This window comes from Marmota flaviventris, chromosome 1 (assembly GCF_047511675.1).
Source record: "Marmota flaviventris isolate mMarFla1 chromosome 1, mMarFla1.hap1, whole genome shotgun sequence".
Classification (NCBI taxonomy): Eukaryota; Metazoa; Chordata; class Mammalia; order Rodentia; family Sciuridae; genus Marmota; species Marmota flaviventris.
This window is the reverse complement of record NC_092498.1, coordinates 205,943,432-205,958,089: the sequence shown is the minus strand read 5'-3', so window position 1 is coordinate 205,958,089 and position 14,658 is coordinate 205,943,432. Positions and strand designations below refer to the sequence as shown.

Sequence of the window (14,658 nt, the reverse complement as noted above, 5' to 3'; positions counted from 1 at the left end):
TCCCCTGGGCCTCTGAACCACGTGCCCTCAACTTTCTTGAGGGTCTCGTTCATTGAGCTTGTGTAGATGGCGAGCACACGCAAGAACTTGGAACAGACAGTGACACACTCAAGTACAACACAGCAAAGCAGAGAGTCCTGGGCGTGGAGTAGAGCCCAGGGGCTGAAAAGGAGGGGCCGCGCCACGCCCTGCGCCTCACCGGTGATGCTGATCTTGGCTGACCACTTGGACGTGCCGTCCAGCACGCTCTGCTTGACTGCCTTCATCTGCTGCGTGTGCGCAGTCTTGGTCACAGCGAAGATTTCCTGGATGAGCTCGAAGATCTCGGGCTTGTTGCGCTCCCGGATCTTCATGCGGTCTTTGAGCACCATGATGATGTTCTGTGTCCTGTCCTCCGCCCCGTGCTTGGAGCTCTTCTCCGCAGCCCCTGCGGACGTCCATGGCTATCACTGTCCCAGTGCATTCCACCCAGAGGAGCCAGCAGCCCCACCCGAAGAGCTCCCTTGGTTGGGACCACCTGCATTTTATGCCATGGGGACTCAGAAGTCACCTTCAGAAGTTAGCTTCCTACCTACCTGCTCCGAGTCTCTGAATGCCCCTACACAGGCGTTTCACCCTGAGGTCCTCTGGTTCTGAGCCCCGCCCCTCGTCCTCACCCCTCCTTAGGCCACGCCTCCCAGGAGACACACCCTCCTCCTCCTCCTCCTCCTCCTCCTCCTCCTCCTCCTCCTCCTCCTCGCCATTGAACCACGCCCATTTTGAGTCCCCACCCACTTGGAGTCCCCGCCCATTCAGAGTCCCTGCACTCAGAGTCCCTGCCCGCTATGTGTCCTCCCCTCACGTGGAGTCTTCTCCCCTCTCTGAACCAGGTGTCCTTGGTGTCTGGCCCTCTCCGAATCCTTTTCCCTGAGCCCCACGCCGTCTCAGCCCAGCTTCTTGTGAGTCGTCACCCCTGTCCCAGCCAGCTGCTCCCCAATCCTGAACTGAGCACATCCTCGCCACCTGAGGCATAGCCCCTCTTAGACACTTCTGCCCAGTCCTTCCCAGTCACCCCCGCGTCTCCGCCCCCTTCCAAGCCTCTTCCTCTGTAGCCTCTCCCACTCTGAGCTGGTTGCTCCCTGGGATCCTTCCCTTCGCCCCACGGACCCAAACACTAGGCTTATTTTTCTCCAAGGAAAACGCCTCTTTCCATTAACTCCGCCCCTTGCTCCGCCCCACCCCTCTTTGACCCCTCACAGCTCCCGTCCCCGCCCTCGATCCCCTAACTCAACCTCCTAATCCTCCTGTTCCGCCTGCCTGTCTTATTCCTCCTCCTAGCCTTGTCCCTCCTGGGAAGCCCGCCCAGGTGCCTGCAGCAGTCAGAGGTCCCCGCCCAGAGGTGCCCCTGAGCTCCGCCCCTAGCCTGGTCCCGCCCACCGCCCCGCCCAGAGGCGCCCCAGCACTCTGCACTGGGCACTTGGCACTCCGTGAGCACAGACCCCGAACTCACGCTGCAGGCAGTCGGCGTTAAGCAGGTCCTGGCACTTCTCATGGCACTTGACGCCGCACTCGGTGCAGCGCATGCCCTGCCGCGCGATGCCCCACAGCAGCCCCTCGCACTCATAGCAGTAGGTGGGCGTGGTGGCCGTCCACACTTCGAAGTTGTGTGGCGTCGTGCAGGAGATGGGGTAGATTAAGGCTTGCAGGGTCTTCTTGTAAACGTGGTTTTTCTGCGGGGATGGAGGGAAAGCAGCATGGGCCCCTGCCAGCCCTAACCTGGGGGGCACTGCCCGTCTTGTGTCCTCTCCCCCACCCCCATGCTGAGCGCTGTAAAGTCCCAGTCCCTCCCTTCCCCAAGTTGCTCATCTGTGTCACACCCCTTCTTTTCCTGGAGGACATGAGAGGCTTGGACACTTCCAGGAGCTCCCCCGCCCCCCCTCCCAGTTCATCCCTAACTCAGGGAGGGGTGGTGCCCCACACACCAGCTCTTCGTTGTTCAACGTGCTCGAGGCCAAGGCCGAGGTGATGCCAGCTTTTCTGGACTGGACCAGAGACTGGGGCAGGAAAGTCACAAAGGGAGTCACAGCCACAGATGGGAAAGGTCAGCGCAGATTGGGGCCACCAGCCACGGATGGGAGTCACCACAACCAATTGGAAACAGGTCACAGACAGCAGCGACAGCAGACCCAGCAGAGAATAAGAAGTGACAGAGGCTGAGTCAGGAGCTACTCTGGGAGGTGAGCAGCCCTGCACCTCTGACTCGCAACCGCCCACCACAGATAGGCTTGGGGGTCACACTTGGCTGTGATCACCAGCCACAGAGCAAAACCATCAGCCACTCCATGAACCAAGGTAGGTGAAAGGTGGGAAGTCAGAGGTGGGAATCAAGGTTCCCTCAGAACCCACGATTAGGGGAAAGGTGGAAGATCCCCCATGTAGGTGGATTTGGAGAGGAGACCCCGGGGGGCCCAATTCACCATCACTCACCATGGCCTGAAGTGTCCACGAAGCACGTGGGATAGAAATCAGATTACATTAGTCACAGAAAATGCCTAGCCAGGCCCCTGTCCCAAGACCACCATGAGTAGTTGTACAGGTTGCGCATGCTCACATCTGCCCGGTAGTGAAAGGCACAGGCGCTTACCAGATCGCTCACAAGTGGGATGGGCTTCCTCTTGCGGATGTCCGGCATGCTGTCTATGATGATGAGACCGCCCCCAGGGCTGTAAGACACACAAGGACATGAAGGAAGGCCCAGGTGTCACCAGCTCCCATGCAGATATCACCTGAAGCCTGTGCAGGATACTCAGGTGTCAGGGGTTCAGCTGTGTCCCACAGAAAGATATGCTGAAGCCCTGACCCCCAATAGTTTAGGATGTGACTTTATTTGTTTTGTTTTGTTTTGTTTTTGTGGTGCTGGGAATGGAACCTAGGGCCACACCCCCAGCCCCACTGACCTCCACCCCAACCCCAAGATGTGACCTTACTTGGAAATAGGGTTACTGCGGTTATGATTAGTTAAAATGAGGTCTTAGTGGAGTAGGGGGCCCTTAATCCAACATGACTGGTGTCCTTATTGAAAGATAGTCATGAGACAACGTGGGTGAGTGTCAGAGCGATGCATTCACAGACCAAAGGGCTCATGGTTTGGAACAAACACCAGAAATCAGAAGGAGAGAGAGAGAGAGAGAGAGAGAGAGAGACTGTCCCTATACAGATTTCACGGGACATATGGCCCCACCAATACCTTGATTTAAGACTCCGGGCCTCCAGAGCCGTGAGAGAATAAATTCCCATTGTTTTAAGCCACTGAGTTTGTGATAATTGATTACAGCAGCTCTAGGAAATGAAGATTCAACTTCCATGGCTGGGAAATGGGGCGATGATGCAGGTGTCCGCATTAAATGAGAAATTTAATTAAAGCAAGTCTCAATGCTATACTAAAATATATAGGGAAACTTTCTGATGCTCAACATTGGAAATACGTGTGCATTTTTAAAATCTATCTAAGGAGTGAGTCCCAAGATGATGGAAGCGGGAACAGGAATTGTTTGCGCTATTATTGCCTTTTCACAGTTTTGCCTCAGCTTCCAAAAAACGGCTGCAGTGGCAGATGTGGTAGTGATTTCTCAGAACCCTTCTTACTGAGAGGTGTGGCCATCCTTTGAGATTTCAGGGCGTGGCTCCTTTCTGAAGGTTCCCATTGGTCAATGGGAGATCCCTGGCAGCCAATGACTGTGGACGAGGCCTCCCAGTAGCTCCAGACTGAGAGTTAAAAGGCGCCTGGACCACAGGTGTGTTGGGCTGCTTCCCTGGCCCAGCACGGCCTGCCTCGCAGGTCTCTCCTGAGAGCCCCTGTCCCATAAATCACTAGCGCAGGAATCCCCATCTCAGGCTCTGCATCGGGGGCAATCCCCAGCAGGGGCACCGGCTCATTTAATCATAGCCACTTATCTCCCTGCCTCTGTTCACAAAGGATGTGCAAGGAAGGGAAAGAGGTCATTCTCTTGCTGCTATTTTCAAACACGAATGTCATTAAAAATTATCTTGTGCATCCGGTAACACCAGCCAATACCCCTGCAAATCTTAAGACGTCAGCTCCGACAGCATGCTCCAATTAAGTCTAAATGACTGTCGTCAATTGAAAAGCCATCAACTGTAGCGAGAATCTGAGAAATTTAAAAACAGAATCGAAGCAAAAAATGTGCTCCAGGGTTGCAGATGGAGGACGTGGGAATTCGTTTCTGCTTTATCTTAAATTTATTTCTGCTGGGTGTGGTGGCACGTGCCTGGAGTCTCAGTTTCTTGAGAGGCTGAAGCAGGAGGATATTTGAGCGCAGTGATTCGAGGCCAGCAATATCGGGCAATATAGGGAGACCCAATTTCAAAACAAAACAAAACAATTTTCCAAGGAGAAATGGCCTTGAACTATACAAGTTCCTTAAACAGAGCACACATCTCTCTGGACTCAGTTTCCCCATCCATAACCTAAAAGCAGCAGAGCCTCTCAATTATTCAATATCTTTAGATCAGTTCAAAGATTGCCATCTTTAGCATATGAGTGTGGTTAAGGGCCATAGGTCGTGGCCACATTATTTTTAACACCTTCATTACTGAGGATTGAGCCCAAGGGTGCTCTGCCACTGAGCTACACCCCAGCCCTTTTTAAGTTTGAGACTGAGTCTTGCTAAGTTGCCCAAGCTGGCCTCAAACTTGCTACCCTCCTGCCTCAGCTACCTGAGTAATTAAGATTACAGGCACGCACCACCATGTCCTGGCCACATTACCTTGCCCAATATCCGTCTCCTCTCTAAATGAGGCCACCCGTCGTCCCCACTAGGCTGGCCCTCACATGCAGATGAGCCTTAAGCTATGAGTTCAAAAATTACTTCCATTTCCTTCAGTACTGTTTCTTACCCGCCCTTGAACCAAAGGGATTTGGACATCTCTCCTTCTCCTCGGGCCTGCAGGACAGACAGATGGACATGGTCAGTGTGGTTGTCCTCCAATCCTACGGCAGACTGCAATTCAATTCTGTTTCCCCTTTGAGCTTGGAGTCAGGAACCTGGGTCCTACTCCCAGCTGTGTGTCCTTAGGGAGTTCTCCAGATTTCTCTGAGCCTTAGTTTGTCCATCTTTAAAGTGGGCTGGGGGAGATTTCTTTCTGTCACCAACTTCAATCAAACCTCATTTGTCAAATCTGGGGGTTTGTTAGCATCATCCCCAACAAGAGCTTGTCCTCTGTAGCTCTGGGATTAAAGGAAGCAGTGCTCTTCTGAAATAATGATGAAATATTTTGCATATCCAATTTCTTCCCTTTGTGGTGCTGGAACCCAGACTTTGCAAGTGCTCCACCATTGAGCCACACCCAGCCAGAATGTCACTCATCTTTAAGTGTTACCTCCTCTAGGAAGCTTTCCTGATCACCTTGGGGGTAGTTTTATGTTCTTCTGTGAAACCCAGCTAACCTGCCCAAATTTATTTTTCTTGTCATATCACTAGTTCCACCAGCAACAGTGAAGGCTGCATTTACCTTGCTGACTTATAGAAAGTTACTCAATAGACTTTTTTTTTTTACTAAATACTCTTTCTTCTCTTTCAAATTTAGAATCATGTGAATGTTTTGATTAGTCAAAAATAATATAAAATTCCATTTCAAAACAAATAAGGCATTTGGTTTGAAATTTCTGAGACTTTGATATTTAATGGTCTCAGGTGTTTGTTTAGGGTCTTCTGCCAGCCTCACCCCAGCTTGAAAGGTCACTGTGGATGACACAGCCCTGGTGGGCGGAATGAAGGAATAATGAGTGGCTTCAACCCCACTGCCCATTTGCAGTCAACCCAGAAGTGAAATCTTTCACTTTATTTCTTCTCTGATGCTGACCCAACCTCACATCTTTCTCTAATCTGGACAATGACCTACAATTTTTAACAGGGAAAACCCTAAATAAACCCTCTGGCTTCACTTTCTCTTAATAGATCTAAAAATCACTAATCTTGGAGGGCATGCAGCCGGGAAATACATTGTTAGTCTCCCACTAGCTTTGCTGTAGATCACATCCCTAACGTCTGGCTATGTGATCATGACAGTTGCTTAGGTTACTCTTCCAGGACCTGAAGGTCACTTTTTGGGAAAACGCCGACTCTTCCCTTGGTTCTACAGGCATCCATGCTTACTGGCGTCTGTCTCCCCTGCTGTCTTAATCTTTGGGTCAGATTCTGCTCAGCTCTGCATGTTGACATGTTGATCATTTGAGAAGTGGTTCTTCCAAAACTAGAATACAGGGTTAACTCCACCGAGGCTCTCTCTGCCTTCAAGGCTCAAGACACCTACCAGCCAGCAAGGAGTAAAAAGAGGTGGCACCTCAGTTCCTGGAGATCTCAGCCTAGGCCCCTAAAGACATAAATATTCCTCCCCTGTATTAACCTAACTCTCATAATAAATTCCTCTTTTTCCACCTAACGTCCTTGAAAGTCCTCCCTGTGCCAAGCAGAAGCCCTTAACGGAAGACTTGGCTGGGCACCTCCTTCTGGCCTCCTGTCCGTGCCTACCTCCAGGAGGCTAAAGCCTGGGGTCTCTGACCTTCCTTTCCCAGCCTCACATCCCCTGTCTGCAAAGGTGCAGCACTGCCCAGCAGGCCAGAGCAGCAATGGGCGGGGCCAAGCAGGTGTGGGCCAATTTGGCTGTGGAGGCAGCGAAGGCAGGGCTGCAGGAGGTGGGAAATGGGCGTGGCCAAGCTGTCTTTAGGCTGGGTGTGGGCAAGGCCAGGGCACAGGGATCAAGTTGGCAAGGGTGCGAGGTAGCGCGCAGCATGAGGAAGCTATGGCAGGAAAGGGTCAGGGTGGGCGAGGCGTGGCGGGATGTGGGAATACCAGCAGGAACAGGAGAAGGGAGTTGGGCGTGGCCAATTAGCCTGAACGGGTCAGTGGGTGGGGTCAAGCTGCGTGAGGGTGTGGTATTGGGCGTGGTCAAGCTGGTGTGGGCGGGGCTGCGTGCCTGCTCACTCACCTCCTGCAGCTGCATCCGCACTTTGTTGAAGGCTCGCAGCCAGTTGGCCTTGGCCCTGGACATGGAGTCCTGACCCTCCTGGCCTTCCTCATCCTCCCGTGGCCTGAAACTGAGGCAGGGAACGTGATGAGCTGCCAGGGCCATGATCCCTTCCCCCGACCCTCTGTCTTCCAAGCCATGCACGCTGTGGCCTCTCTGGCTCCTTAGAATCGCTATCACCCTCCGGACTCACCCCCCTGATCCCTTCACAGCCAGAACCCCCTGGCCCCTCTGGCCCTTGGTAATTCCGTTTGTCCCTGGTCATTCAGATGCTCTGAGGCCTCTCCTGTCTCAGCAGCCCTAAGGTCACGCCCCTAAGAGCCTTTCATGAACCCACTCACCCACCTTGTCACCTCTGAGTCCTTCAATAAATGCACGGCCCTGTGACACTCCAGACCCACAACTGCCCAGGTCCACAATCACACCCTTCATGGCCTTGCTGACCCATGACCTTGACCCAGCCCCTCCGAGCCCCTCAGCCCCGTCTGTTACCTCTCCTCAGCCTTGGGGGGTTCAGGCTCGGGTGCTCCAGGCACCTCTTCAGGTGTGGGTGGCTTGGAGGTCGCCTTGGGCACATCGGGGGCCTCCGTGGGCAAGGTGGGGGCCTTGTCCTCCTTCTCGGGAGCAGCTGGCGGGTGGCTCAGGCGCTTGAAGTCTTTGGGCTCCGCTGCAACTGACTCCTGCTGGACATAGCTGCCCAGGTCGTCGGGCACCTCCTCCTCCTCCTCCTCCTCCTCCTCCTCCTCCTCTTCCTCCTCCTCCTCGGGCAGCTCCTCATCCTCCAAGTCCTCCTCCAGGTCCTCCTCCAGGTCCTCCTCCAGGTCCTCCTCATCCTGGTCCCAGCGGGGCGAGTCTTTGTGGTAGCTCACGGAGCTGTGGCAGGAGTGGTAGGAGTCGCGGTCCCGCTCGTCCTCCAGCTCGGAGCCCTGCAGGCTCTGCTCGTCGGGGTCGAAGTCCTCGCTCAGCTGGGAGCTGCCCTGGCTCAGCTCTCCGGAGGAGGCGTAGTGGCTGCTGCCGGTGGGGCTGTGGGATGGGATGGGATGGAGCTCAGGGCTGGGGTGCCCCACCACTGACCCTGAGCCCCATCATCTCCCTGGCGTTCACTCTGCATCAATTGAGCACCTGCTGTGTGCATGCATACAGTAGGCACCAAGAAACACAGCTGAGAACAAAAAGACCCAAGTTCCTGCTCTTGTGGCATTTACATCTGGGTAGAGGGACGGGCAATACACCAGATTGATGACATTATTACCTTTCTTTCTTTTCTGGTGCTGGGAATGAACCCAGGGCCTGGTGCATGCTGGGTGAGCGCTCTGCCACTGAGTCACACCGCAGTCCCTGGTGATGTCTTTAGGCTAGTACACCTGCCTGTGAGGCTCTGGGGTCTCTGTGCCCCCTGAGGATGCTGCTCAGGTCTGGGGGTCCTAGATCAGCTCCCTGCTACAGCCTCCATGGTCACCTGGTGCTTCCAGAACTCGAATGTGGCCACGGCTGGCTCTTGGTGTCCTCCTGTGTCCTCCCACCATGAATTCCTCTGGACTCATCAGTACCTGGGCCCTCCTGCCTCTGTTCCTTGCCAGCCACCCACAACCCCCACCGCAGCAGGTCCCCATGCCTCCACCTCAAATATATATGGGAGGCCCAGGGGGTGGCTCAGTGACAGAGCACCAGTCTAGCAAGCGTGAAGCCCCGCACTGCAAAAATAAAAATAAAGATTAGGAAATGCTGGGGCTGGGGTTGGAGCTCAGTGGTAAAGTGCTCGCCTAGCACATGAGAGACTCTGAGTTCGATCCACAGCATCACATAGAAATAAATAAAATAAAGGTATATGTCCAACTACAACTAAAAAATAAATATTAAAAAAAAGGATAGGAAATGCATCCACTTTCCTAAGTCCTGGGTCTAGACTCTGTCCCAACATCTACTCCTGTCCCCAATGGACCCTGCTCCCTTAAAGGCCACAAGGGAACCATAAAGCAAATTGCATCCCTCTCTTGTTGAAAATCCTACCATGGCTCCCTAGTACCTTGCAATAAAACCTGTGCTCAGCCTCATGGGGCCCAGGCTCCCAGCCTCCCACCCCGACCTCCCTCCACTTTCCCACACCCTCCACCGCAGCCTCCTCGCTGTTCCTTTAACACCCTCAGTTTACGCCCAACACCGGGCCTTCTCAGAGGCCAACACCCTTCCTTGCTGGCTTTACCTGGTAAACTCTTACTCATCCTTTAGGACGCACTGAAATGTCCATTTCCTGGGTGTGTTCACACCCACTGGCCAGGTCAAGCCCTCATTATATGCTCCTCATGTGCACCCTGGATTGTTCTCTTCATGACCAGAGAAAATTACCTGTCTCTGCCCTAGGAAAGGCGGGCCAGCCCGGGGCCCACCACTAACCTTCCAACAGACGCTCTGGTCATTCAAAGCATGTCATTTGTCCCCATCTTAAATACTGTTTCCAGCCTCAGTGCTGAAGACTCTCTTCCCCAGCCAGTCCTGGGGGTGCTTTAGGGATCATAAGAGGGGCTTCTCCCTCAAGTCCTTTTTTGCTAGATTGTGTGTTTAGTTAGTTGCTTTTTAGCACTGACCTACTAGCCACCAGAGAGAGGCTGAGGGAGCAGCAGCGATTAGCGGGCACTGAAGGACTAGGGCGCCCTCTGCTGGTGGATTCTTCAAAGTCCACCCCGGCACATTCTAGGTGACACGGTAGGGTTGGGGTCCCAGCTTGTCCACCTGCAAACTTGGCCGCCATATAAACTGGTTTAACAGGCTTCGTTTCCACTTCTCAAACTGAGGGGTGGTACTCGGTGATCCCCAAGACTTCTCCCAGCCCAGGCTCTGACATTCGGAGGCTGATACCACTCAGGTGCCTCCCCAGGCTCCCCTGCCCTTGAACCAGCCTTCTCAGAGGCCAACACCCTTCCTTGCTGGCTTTACCTGGTAAATTCTTACTCATCCTTTATAGGTGTGCACCACCACTCCTGGCTGGCATTCCCTGAAATTTTACACCTGAAATGAGTTTCTTGTTCCTGGGCTCAAGATCTAGGGCTAACTTTCAATTGCATGATTCCGCCCCCTCACCCTTCCAGCCCCGAGCCGCTGTTTCTGCTGCCTGGAATCCCTTTCCCCTCCTGGGATGACATATTCACCCCTGAAGGGGGGAGCCATGCACCCTCCTCCAGGAAGCATTCCCTGTCTTCCCACACCACCATAATGCCGCGCCCTGTCCCTCCCTCCAGCTGAGCCCTGGCCTGTGGGATGACAGTTCCAGTGGCCAGCCTCTTGGAGCCCAGCATCGGCTAGGATGGCCACAGAGGGTGACGCGAGTTGCTCAGGGGACACAGGTGGTTCCTGCCCCTGTGTCTATCCCCCATTCTGGAAAGTCTCCTTCACCCATGCACGGCCAAGCTTGGGTTGGGGGTCTCCTCCTTCCTGCTCTGCACCACCCCCTGTGCGTTCTCAGAAATGTGCACAATAGGCAGGACTCCACCAGGGACAGATGGATAGACATCAGGCCAGAGAAGAATGTGAAATGGCCACGTACACAAGATATGAGGTGAAGGTCAAGCTACACCAGCCAGAGCTGGACGGACACCAGCTCCATGCACAACAGCCTAGAGACGTGAGCAACACCCCTGCCCGTGGGCCTCAGTTTCCCCACCTATAAGATGGGCACAATCCACCTGTGCTTCCCAGCTTCAGGGACATTCACAGAGATCGTGAGGGGCATTGTGCACCCTCCACTCCAAGGAAGAAGAGTCTCGGAGAATCCATTTTCCCTCTAAGGAAAATATTTCCAGGCAAATACTCTTCCCAGAACTCTGCGGATGACACCAGGCTGATTACTACCTTGCTTTGTTTCCTCTAAGATAAGACTTCCTTCTTGGTGAAGAGTTAATATTTTATTTATGTGCAGTGCCTCACTTTCCTCTGGGCTGCTTCCAATGCATTGAAACTTTCTTCCAATAACTGCATAAGTGGAGCCCGTGCCCGCCAAGAACAAAGCATTAAAGACCACGCTGACTGCAGAAATGGTCGTGGGAACTGCTAGAGAGACGAAGCGCTTCTGAAGAGAGTTTGAAAAAGTTGCAAGTACAAATAAAGAGAGATCTGGGTTTTCATTTTTAGTTAAAGATCACAGATGGCTCCAAGATTTGTGGAAGGATGGCCAGAGAAAACCCACTGGGTGTGATTCAACCCCCACTTCCAACCTAAAAGCGTCACACTGAGTGTATCCTTCCATTTCCTTGGATCTTAAATATCAACAGAATAGAGTATGTGTCCCAGCTTTTAAAAAGTTTCTTCTAGAATGTTTTATCTATAAACTAGACAGGTTTTGTGTCTAGTGCCCTATACAAAATATAGGAACTTCAAAAAAATTGTTCGATACCTGCAAAGAAATCCTTGATGCTAAAGATTGAGTAGGAAGCGTAGGAAGGTTTTCTTTCAAATTATATTTTGATTGAACTCGGGGGCACTTAACCACTGAGCCACATCCCCTGCCCTTTTATATATTTTATACAGAAACATGGTCTCGCTTGTTGCTCAGGGCCTTGCTATGTTGCTGAGGCTGGCTTTGAACTCATGATCCTTCTGCCTCAGCCTCCAGAGTTGCTGGGATTACAGGTGTGTGTCCCAGCACTCAGCTGGGTCGCTTCTTTTTTAATTCATGGATCTATCAAAATATAACACTAAGCGTTGGGGATGGAGCTCGGTGACAGAGCACTCACCTAGCAAGCACGAAGCCCTAGTTCTGATCCCCGGCACCATGCATAAATATACATATTATATAGAATATATTATAGGTATAATTTATATTATAGAAATATAGATATGTGTATTATATTTGTATGCAATAAAACACTAAAATATTACTTATTTTTGGCATCCCTTAATTTCTTCTCATGTGTGTGTGAGACAGAGAGACAGCACACGAGAGACACTAGGGATTGAACCCAGGGGTGCTGAACCACTGAACCACATTCCCAGCCCTTCTTATTTTTTATTTTGAGGCAGGGTCTTGCTAAGCTGCTGAAACTGGCTTTGAACCTGATCTCCTCATGCCTTAACTCACGAGTCCCTGAGATTATAGGTGTGCACCACCACGCCTGGCTGGCATTCCCTTAGATTTTACACCTGAAATGAGTTTCTTGTTCCTGGGCTCAAGATCTAGGGCTAACTTTCAATTCCAAAGTACTGGGAGTCTTGCTGGGAGAACACAGGGCGGGGCCATGTGGAGGAAAGGCGGGGCCACAGGGAAGGGCGGGGCCAAGTGGAAGAAGGGCGGGGCCACGGGGAAGGGTGGGGCCTCGGGAAGGGCGGGGCCATCGCTGCGCCCCACCCCCACACACCGGTTAGGGATTTCCCCTTCGGTCATCCCCTCTCCTCTGCCCGGTCACACAGTACACAGGGACCAGTGACTTCTAAAGGGTATGCCACAGAGGTCCCATAGGTCCAGGAAACCTCTCGGGCCTGAAGGTCCCTCTCGCTTCAGCCCAAACAAGCCGCCTTTCGTGAACCTCATGGACTTTGCTGCCCTTCGGTAAAGCAGGATTCCACCGCCCACAAGAGAGCGTGGACCCCCTTCTCCGAGATCTGCTTACTGCGCCCCACTCCCGGGGACAGCGACCCTCCCACACGCCATGGCAGCTACCTGAGGACCCGCGCCTCGGAGAATTCCTCATAACTGTGCATGGAGTCGCTGTAAGATTCCCGGGACCCCAGAGGCGGCGGGCGGACAGAATACTGGTGGACAGAGGCGTTGGGCTGCGACGTGGTGTAGTAGGGCGGCGGGATGCTGTTGCTGGTCTCACTGCGGTAGTCACTGTCCCGATCATCCACAGCACTGTCGGGGTCATCGTCTGGAAGAGAGAGCAGGTAAATGCGGAGAGTGAGGAGAGAGAGGGCACACAGGGGGTCAGTGCAGTCCCCAGACTTGGGGAGTCTTTATTGGCTGCTCACCAAGAGAATGCTCCCTGGTAATGCTGGAAGGACGTGGGTTACGTTAATAGAGGCATAGGCTGAGGAACAAGGGTCACACTAGACCTAGAGTCTGAGTGTCCTATAATTTGAAGAGGACAGGGATAATCTAGAGGGTGTCCTTCAGCTCAAATGATGAACTTTGTCAAAGTCCAGACGCTCTGGAAAATGAGATGGGATTTTCCTTCCCCACCAGGCAGTTGGTTTCCTTAAGAGAAGCTACATACTCGGAGGCAGATCAGGAGGAGCAGCTGCCCTTCAGCCCTCGAGATTGCCCCGTGTCTGAGGAGGGCCCCGGGCCTGAACCTGCACCAACCCCCAGGGTTGGAGCTCAGGCCAGCAAGACCGCCTTCCCCGCCCCAGCCCCCAGTATGGCTGGAATTGAAGCACACACTGGCTTGGCTGGGCTCCTAGTACAAAGAAAACAGTTCATTTTCTAAATTCTAAAGAAAGAGGATTCTAATTTTAAAGCCATACACACGGGTAGTAGAATAATTAAGATGCAAACATTTTTTTCTCTCTTCTTTTCTGAACCTTCTGGGAAGTCTTTTTTTTTTTTTTTAAGAAGTAGTTGGACACAATACCTTTATTTTGTTGTTTATTTTTATGTGGTGCTGAGGATCAAACCCAGGGCCTTGCATGTGCTAGGCCAGCACTCTACCACTGAGCCACAACCCCAGTCCCATGGGAAGTCTTTATTTCAATAATGCACAGGTGACTTTTCTAATTTAAAAGTATGATACAGTTATGTTTCTTTTGAAAGTAAAGCAAAATTTAGTTGATGTAGAAAACCAGAAAAGTAGGGGAAAGTGTGTGTGTCAGGGGCAAATCCCAGGTCCCCAAATCTCTGACCAGTGAGGGGGACCTTTAGGCTTTTGCTGCATTAGGAGGGAGATGTGATGTCACCAACAGCATCAAAAATGTGACTCTGGCCAGGTGCGGTGGTGCATGCCTGTAATCCTAGCAGCTCAGGAGGCTGAGGCAGGAGGATCTTTAGAGAGACCTGGCTTTAGAGAGACTCCCCTGGATCAAAGAGGATGTGGGGAAGGGGACGGGGCCTCCAGTGGGTGGAGGACAGGAAGAAATTTTTCTAGAAAGGAAGGACAGGAAGCCATTTCCTAGGGGGAGTGGGTCTGCCTGGGGGGTGTGGCCTCCTTCCCTGGCAGGTGGGGGGGCTGGCGGGCATTGCCTGGGGAGGCATCCAGGTGCCCCTGGGCTCAGCCCTGGCTGCTGGCCTCCCTCCCTCCCTCCCTCCCTCAGCCCTCTGAGTGACAGGGTCTCTTTCCAGGAGGAAGACAGGGGACAAAGAGGGAGGAGAGGAGATGGATTATACACGGGGACAAGAGGAGGGGGTCCTGGTGCCCAGCGGGCCTCCACCTGTCCAGTCCTCCCTGCCGAGTCCCCGCACCCAATGGCCATGCCTGTGCCCCACCAGACAGAGCGTGACCCCGAGACTGGTGTTGATGGATGGGGCCCCGGAGGGCGCAGGAGAGGGTCTTGCCAGCCCTCTGAGCCTCATGTGGCAGTCTCAGCTCCCCATTAGGGGGCGCTGGGTGGGGGACCTCGGGGTCACCAAGATGCCCGCCTCCCCTTGAGCCTCCATTGGGTCAGGGTTACTTACTCTGTTCACCCCAGCCAAAATAATTCCAGTTGCCT

The 14,658-nt window shown here is 53.0% G+C and overlaps 1 protein-coding gene across 4 annotated transcripts in view; it reads right to left on the bottom strand.

Moving 5' to 3' along the window:
* The window catches only part of Unc13a (unc-13 homolog A), a 57,451-nt gene that overhangs the window by 27,548 nt on the left and 15,245 nt on the right, over window positions 1–14,658 (bottom strand). For 3 of the 4 annotated variants that reach the window (XM_071609680.1, XM_071609690.1, XM_071609682.1), the window contains exons 8-16: window positions 14,624–14,656; window positions 12,677–12,884; window positions 7,519–8,049; window positions 6,988–7,096; window positions 4,897–4,943; window positions 2,624–2,702; window positions 1,962–2,033; window positions 1,490–1,709; window positions 200–427 (exon numbers count right to left, since the gene is read on the bottom strand). In XM_071609680.1, the coding sequence (XP_071465781.1) occupies window positions 200–427; window positions 1,490–1,709; window positions 1,962–2,033; window positions 2,624–2,702; window positions 4,897–4,943; window positions 6,988–7,096; window positions 7,519–8,049; window positions 12,677–12,884; window positions 14,624–14,656 (1,527 nt within the window). Of the gene's footprint in view, window positions 1–199; window positions 428–1,489; window positions 1,710–1,961; window positions 2,034–2,466; window positions 2,473–2,623; window positions 2,703–4,896; window positions 4,944–6,987; window positions 7,097–7,518; window positions 8,050–12,676; window positions 12,885–14,623; window positions 14,657–14,658 lie in introns of all 4 variants that reach the window. The other variant, XM_027932464.2, reaches the window with a different exon arrangement.